This window comes from Dendrobium catenatum, unplaced genomic scaffold (assembly GCF_001605985.2).
Source record: "Dendrobium catenatum unplaced genomic scaffold, ASM160598v2 fragScaff_scaffold_1470, whole genome shotgun sequence".
NCBI lineage: Eukaryota > Viridiplantae > Streptophyta > Magnoliopsida > Asparagales > Orchidaceae > Dendrobium > Dendrobium catenatum.
This window is the reverse complement of record NW_021319932.1, coordinates 1855212-1863468: the sequence shown is the minus strand read 5'-3', so window position 1 is coordinate 1863468 and position 8257 is coordinate 1855212. Positions and strand designations below refer to the sequence as shown.

General features: G+C 34.1%; 1 protein-coding gene across 2 annotated transcripts in view; it reads left to right on the top strand.

Annotated features, from left to right (window-relative positions):
* LOC110110448 (DEAD-box ATP-dependent RNA helicase 20) overlaps positions 1-8257 on the top strand; it is a 29871-nt gene that overhangs the window by 6965 nt on the left and 14649 nt on the right. For both annotated transcript variants that reach the window (XM_020841934.2, XM_028700235.1), the window contains exons 3-5: positions 1163-1342; positions 1465-1626; positions 1715-1869. In XM_020841934.2, coding sequence (XP_020697593.1) covers positions 1163-1342; positions 1465-1626; positions 1715-1869 — 497 coding nt within the window. The remainder of the gene's footprint in view (positions 1-1162; positions 1343-1464; positions 1627-1714; positions 1870-8257) is intronic.

Genomic DNA, 8257 nt, shown 5'->3' with positions numbered 1-8257 from the left:
CCCAGGCGGAGAACGGGCGGAACATCTCCGCCTCTTCCGTCAACCGCACGCACGCGATGTCTGAGAGCTCATTTTAGGAAGGTTTTTTAATGGATTCTAGGAGGGAAATTGAATGTAGGGATTGTTTAGGGATTTATTTTTGATTTGTATGCATTAAATACTTTGTTTTCCTAGGGTTTGGGTATCTTGAATTTGGCTGAAATTTGAGATCTCTTAGATTTAGGTTTTCTTTGGGCTCTAGCGGCTTCTAGAGATTTGGGAGAGATCGATCCTCCTCTCGAATTGAGGATCAATTGTATCTTGCTATTTTATTCATTGTCTAGTGGAATACAAGCTTTCCTTTGAGTTTTCTCTCAGAATTTTCCTGGATTGGTGCTTTCTGCTGTTTTTTGTTCTGGACAGCAATATCTTCGCTGTTTGATCTCCGATTTGGGTTAGGGTTGCTTGCGAACTCAAGCATTACTTTAGGGTTACTTGCGAACTCAAGTAATCAATTGTATCTTGCTATTTTATTCATTGTCTAGTGGAATACAAGCTTTCCTTTGAGTTTTCTCTCAGAATTTTCCTGGATTGGTGCTTTCTGCTGTTTTTTGTTCTGGACAGCAATATCTTCGCTGTTTGATCTCCGATTTGGGTTAGGGTTGCTTGCGAACTCAAGCATTACTTTAGGGTTACTTGCGAACTCAAGTATTTCCTATCACAATTGTTTTAATGTAGTGTAGAATTATAATGGTGATGTGTTTTCTTGTCAAGTGTATGTGCACATTGTATGTTGTTTTCTGTTCATTAAACTCAATGTTACGAATGATTATCCATTTTCTAAGACCTTGCATACCAAAAAATAAGTGTTATTTAAGGACAATTAGTCTATTCTGAACAGTCAATAGGTTAAGTTTGTAGAAGACTTGGTGTTAGAAAACTTGATAGTTGTATCAGCATTTGGCCAACTATGTCATTTTATGATGCTTGCAATACAAAGGTTTTTTCCAATGGAGATACTTCAACTTCCCTATCTGTCAAAGCACTTGTTATTATTAATATTTAGAACCATAGTGCATTTGTGGAAAGTTTGATCATGTGAACTTCACATACATTCACTTCCAGTGGTTATTGAGAAATTTTAATTTTTTCATTGGTTGAACAATTTCTTATGCTGTAGCAGATTACTGCCTCCAAGTGATTACAAAATGTGGTTTTGTTGAACCTACACCTATTCAGTCTCAAGGTTGGCCCATGGCTTTGAAGGGGAGAGACTTAATTGGTATTGCAGAGACTGGTTCAGGGAAAACCCTGGCTTATCTTCTTCCAGCAATAGTTCATGTTAATGCTCAACCACGATTGGGTTAGTTTGTCATGCTTAAATTACACATTTTCATGTTGTATTCAAGGCGGATATGCTAAAATGTGTGAAATCCATGTTTGGTTTTAGATGAAAAATTATGATAAAGTTTCTTGCATTCACAGCCAACGGTGACGGTCCTATTGTTTTGATTCTTGCCCCGACAAGAGAACTAGCGGTTCAGATACAAGAAGAAGCTGCAAAGTTTGGTTCGCATTCAAATGTTAGAAGCACATGTATCTATGGAGGAGCACCAAAAGGACCACAAATTCGTGATTTGAAAAGAGGTTTTTGTTTGGTTTTTTATTTCATTTCTTCTTAAATATCATGCACCTCAGTTAGAACCTTTTGACATGGTTATTTACTTTCTTGTAGGAGTTGAGATTGTAATTGCAACACCTGGTAGATTGATTGATATGCTGGAAGCTTGTCATACAAATTTGCGTAGAGTAACTTACCTTGTACTGGATGAGGCAGACCGCATGTTGGACATGGGATTTGAACCGCAGATAAAAAAGATTATCTCACAGGTATAATTGGCTTGCATTTTCAGTTTTGCTTGGCGCAGACTTTGTTTATTTCTGATTGAATGCTATTTGTTAACAATGTTTTTTCTCTGATATGTAATCATCACAAGCAGAGCTATACTCTCGGTACATCCACTGTTTTGTGCTGGGTTACACCATGTGTTCTGCTGCATGAAAGTTTTATCTTAGATGAAAATTTTAGGCTTCGTTTGGGACAACTTTTGTACTGCTTTCTAAAATGGATTTCTAGTACAAAAAATTCAAATTCAAAATTTTTTTGTACTAAAAAGCTGTTTTTGAAAGCAAGAGGAAATCCGTCCCAAACAAAGCCTTAATATTGGTTAATTAAAATTTTGGATGCTTGAAGAACTAAAATATTGCATGAAATATAATTTAAGCTTAACAACTGTGCCATTGCTATAATTTATTACTTAAATTGGTGTTGTTGAAAGTGCTGGACACTCTTAATGCTGTGTGGCTGATGGAAAAGTTCTAGGGGCTACTTTAGGTGCTTGTTTGATTGAAATGAGGTGCTACAAATAAGAAATTTTATATCATCGTATAATATTATTTTAATTGAAATAATTATTTAAAAGGGTATAATATGATAATCACTAAATTAATTGATTCTATATATTCCAGCTACTCCATCTGAATTTTTAGTCATTTATCCTTTTTTTATTAGGCTTATCCTCTTCACCCTCAAGATTTACTAACTGAAGAAGTTAATGATTGTATATCTCATAGTTTTTTTTTTCCTATGTTTCTAGTTTTTTTGTTCGCTTGCTTCATGCTCGTTGAATCGCTTCTGCACCTTCCCTTTTGTGTTGTTGTTTTGTAAATGTTTTGCTTGGTGGCTTGATTGCTTGACAATTGTTTGCTTTGTTCCAGCAATTAATTCATGCATATATTTTATCGATTTCATATTTTGCCTGATGAACAATTGCTTGTTCAAACTCGTTTGCTCCATTTGTTGGATTGAGTGTGGTAAATTGCCTTTCTCTGCAGCTCAAACTCGTTATTGATCTGCTCGGATTTATTTCTGTACACATGTTAGCTGATTTTATTGTGCTTTCAGAACTATAGTGCAAATAAGTGTTGAATCCTTGCTAAGTTTAATAACCATTGTATTCACTCTTATCCTTGTTTTATTTTGGTCAACAAATTGCAGCTGCCTTATATCCATATAGATCTGTGACTTGCTTCATACCTGTTCTGCCCATGATATCATGCACCATCATTTGAAGCGATGCGTGCCTGCACCCATTTATGGTGCTTGCGCACGCCGCTCCAGTGTGCGGCCCCACCCTAAAACTCATTGCATCTTTTACCTCTTTGAGGTCAAATTTAATGGCTTGGCCATATTAACATCTTTTACCTCTTTGAGGTCAAATTTAATTGCTTGACCATATTGACATTTTGTGAGCTCATCATAAAAATAAGCTCTGACCTACTAATAATTAATTAATGGAGGATATGTTTGGTCAAATGTATCTGCACTCCACAGCTACTTTCAAATTTCATTTATAGTAAGTATGTAAGTTCCCACCATCTGTTATGTGATGGCTAGCGGAAAATAGGATTTGTTAAGCAATCCTGACTACAATTAAAAGCCTTGCTAAGATATGTAATTTCAATAAGATCAATACTCTCAGAACCAACATCATCCAATTCATACTGAAAGACACCTGCTTAAGTGGCTTCTTCCTTTTGCTGCGTCAATCCCAACGTCAATACTTACTAATCCCGACAAATTCGCCGACAATTAACACACCGGTTCAATGCAAGCATGCCAACCACATAATTATCTTGGTGCCATTCCGCGAATCCCGCACATCTTCGTTGCATGTTGACATCACTTCATATTCGTATCTTTCCTCACTTTTCATTTCATTCTTCAATCCTTTGTTAGTCCTCTTGCCAACCACTTTTACTTGCACTGCATCTCGTTGCATGCAATGCCCACCCATGCCAACACTTCGTTTGCAGAACAGATAAATATTCTGGCAAACACCTCTTGAACGACCCTTATATATATGCTATCAATTGCCTTGCACCCTTAAACCTTCGTCTTGCAATTTTTGCATTTGAAGTCTGCTTCTTATAATTTTGTGCAAATTATATGCAAATTGTGCGCACATCTTGCACGACATGTACCATAATAGTGTTCAAGGACCTCAACATGTGCTATACTTGCAACTATCATCTTTTTAGCCATCATATTTGACAACACCGTACATCACAATAGTCATGCGCACTCCATGCACTTGATCATGACTCATTTTTTGTGTAAAATGTACGCTCAAACGACTTTGTGACCCCAGGCATTTTTTAGGTTCACTCATGTCATTTGGGAGGACCTATTACAAAATTATAAGAAACAATTTGATCTGTAAAATGTGATCATCTTTCTTTGCATGACCTATTTGACAATTACTCCACTAACCCAAGTGTTTATTTTGAAAAAAAAAGTTCTTTAACCTACTCCTTACCCTGACTTCTTCCAAGTCTCCATTCTTAACCTTGCCCATTTGATCACACACACACCTCTTCATTATCAACGTTGTAGAGCAAGCACCTTCCTTGATTGCACATTCCCATCTTCCCTTCCTACCTTCTTTATTCCTGTTTCTGAGTGCATTTATGTAGCTCATGCCTTATGTCAAGTAATTTGCTTCCTTCATCTGTCCTAAGTTATCTCTGATCTTGAATAATGAATGTTGTCTTCAGTTGATGCCTCTAGTACTACTACTTGGAGGATCTCCAATTCCTCCGTGGCTGCCATCTTTATCTCTTAACGAGAAAATTTTTTTTGGTCCCAAAGAATGATGCAGAGCGATAATGTACCAAATATTATGTTACTTTATTCATGAGGTCTTATGTTAAATTTTATGTTTTATGTTTTCATTTGCTTTAAGTTCTGCATTTCAATGTAATTTGGTGGCCTCTCTTCCATAAATAGAAGAGGTTGGGTTATAACTATATAATAGAATGATGAAATGATGATTGAGAATGAATATGCAGCCTCTATTCTCCCTCTCATGTTCTTTCCATTCTCTCTTTACTCCCTTCACCCTCTCCTATCTCTAGGGCTAGATGGTCTTCTAATTATCTTCAAATCATTTTTCTACTCTTCTCTTCTCCTTTCCTATCCTCTGCTCCTCTCCTGTCTCTATTTTCCCTTCCTTGTATTGGATCCATATTTTTCAATTTTTTGTTGGATCTTAATTGTCTTTTGCATCAATTTTTTTTTCAATAAGTGGTAGTTATCAAAATTTCAGTGAATAGAATATCCTTGATTTACTTTTGATAACTTAGTCCAATTGTAGCAATGGTACTTTTGACAATTTCAAACTTGGTATAAACTTTCTATTTGTAATCTTATAGCTTTCTTCAAAACTCTCGTTGTCAGGTCCCAAGTCCTAGATGAGAAAAGTGGAGGGTTGAGTTAGGTAGTCGACTGCTAGCGTAAAATTTGTCGAATAATCATGACATGAATCATTTAATAATTGTGTTAATGCCAGGGCGTTCCCTGAAAGAGACGCATTGTATGGCTTGAATACAATGACATGTGAGCAAGGGCCGCTGCATCGGAGCTCAGGTGCAGTGTTAAATAAGTAAGTGTTCCCGCATTATGGACGTATGTGGGCAAAGAAGCTAGTTCATAAAATTAAAATTAGGATATGAACTTGGAATATAGGTTCCCTTACAGGCAAATTAATGTAATTAATAGATATTATGATTTATAGGAAGATAAATATATCATGTATTCATGAAAATAAATGGGTTGGAGAGAAGGCTAAAGAGATTGATAGTTAAGGATTTAAAATATGGTATTCTGATAGTAGTCGTACTAGAAATGATGTAGGTGTGATTATAGATAAGAGTTTAAAGGACAATGTTATAAAAGTTAATATAATTGAAGATATAATTATAGCTTTAAAGATTATTATTGATGCTAAGATTATTAATATATAAGTGCTTATTTGCCTCAAGTAGGTTTAGATATGTGTTTAAAATTAAAATTTTTGAATGACCTAAAAGAATTAATACAAAAATACCTATCAAAGAAAGAGTTTTTTTTAGGAGATTTAAATGGACATGTCGGTTGAGAGTTAGATGATTTTAAAAACATTCATGGTGGTTATGACCAATGTTTAAAATTGCGCAATTAGGTATTGATGCATTTTTTGTTCATAAGGCGAGGCTTAAGCCTCAAGGCGTTTTGAGGCGTAAGCCTCAAAATCAACAAATTGTGTTAAGTGATAATAAAAGTCAAAAGTGATTTTTTATATAACTTCCTATTGAATTATGAAATAACCAATTTACATACATATGAAATAAAAAATTGCACAAGATATAAAGTGACAAGTGATAAATTGAGTGAAATAGAATTAAAATCCAAATATTATAAAAGCAAAACAATATTAAATATAGAAATAGCATAAAAGTATCATATAACATCAAGTTCAACTACAAATTTCTTTTTTCTCAATTCTCTAGTCAATTATAAATAATTCTTAATGAAAGCTGAAATAGTTGGCAATAACTTATGAATCATTTGCACTGTCATCACTGAGGTGGTCTTTATCTGAGTTGTCGCCATAACAATTTAGTTTATCCCCTGGCCTCATTCGGTAGAGTCGAATGCCTTCCAATATATATTTTTAATTTATTTCAATCATGTTCGTCTTTTAGAAATATTTTCATCAACATAAATATGAGATTAATGCTCCAAAATTTTTAAGATGGTGGTGTACAACTTTCAAGTGATTGTCGGTGACGGCTACGATGGTGTTGGCTGAGATGAAGGCAGCGAGATGGAGGTAGAGGCAATCGAGAGGAAGTTGTTGCGCTCGAATGTGCATGAAGGTGTGATTTATGTTAGTTTTAACAAAAAAAAATGTATAAATTAGATGAGGCGTAAGCCTCACGCTAGCGATGCAAGGCATGCCTCAAGGCGGGCCTCAGTTAGGCTGAGGCGCAAGCCTTATAAAAAAGCTAGAGGCATAAGCCTCGAAGCGCTTTTCACTAGAATTATGCTGAGAAGGGCCTTAAAGCAAGCCTCGTATTGCGCAATTTTAAACAATGGTTATGGCTTTGGAGCGACTAATGAATGTGGTAAGACCATATTAGATTTTTTTCTTAGGTTATGATTTTGTAATTGCTAATAATTTGTTTAAGAAAAGAGATGAGTATCTCATCACTTATACAAATAGATATAATAAAACTCAGATTGATTATTTTCTTATAAGAAAAATAAATCTTTTAGATTGCAAATATTGTAAAGTTATTATGAGTGAGAGTTTATGTACCAAATATCGCTTATTAGTTTTGGACTTTAAGATGAAGGTGCAGACCATAAGAAATAAAGTAAATCGTTGTTCTAGGATTAGATGGGGGCTTTTAAAGAATATTAATAAAAATATTTTTGAAAGAAATTTTAGATCTTAAAATTTTGTCTGTACATGAGGAAGCTAATGTTATATAGGAAAAAAATAGCTAATCATATTAAAAATGTTGTAAAAGATGTGCTTGGAGTATAAAAAAATACCAATAGTAAAAATAGTTGGCGTTGAAATTAAAATGTGCAAAAAAGAAAAAAAAGAAGAAGATTTGTTATAAAAATTGGTTTAATTGTAAAAATTTGATAATTGAGAAAGATATAAAGAGGTCCGTAAGGAGTCTAAGAAAGTAATTTGCAATGCAAAGATTTTAGCTTTTAATGATTTATATAATAGATTAGATACTAAGGATGACGAAAGATATATGTATAAGTTAGCTAAACAAAGATATAATAGTAAGGATTTAGTTCAAGTGAAGTGTTTTAAGCATGAAGATCAAACAGTATTTTTATTAGAAGAGGATATTCAACAAAGGTGGATGAGATATTTTGCTAAACTTTTCAATGAAGATTATGAGAATGCGATTGACTTTAGTGACCTTAACATCCTAAATGAAAATAAATATTTTTATTTTTATTGGCATATTAGTAAAATCGAAGTTAAAGAGGTTTTAAAGAAAATGAAGTGTGGAAAAACGGTTGGATTTGATGATATTGCAATAGAGGTGTGGAAATGCTTAGGAGGTGAAGGAATTTTGTGGCTTACTAAACTTTTTAATATTATTCTGAAGACTAAAAAGATGTTAGATGAGTGGAGAATGAGCGTGTTGATTTTTATTTTAAAGAATAAAGGTGATGCACAATATTGTGCGAATTATAGAGGAATTAATTTAATGTGACATACTTTAAAACTATTGGAGAGAGTTATGGAGCATAGGTTGCAGATTGACACTAATATTTCTTAAAATCAATTTGAATTCATTCTAGGTAGGTCTACTATGGAAGTTATACATTTATTGAGAGGTTTGATGGAGAAGTATATAGAGA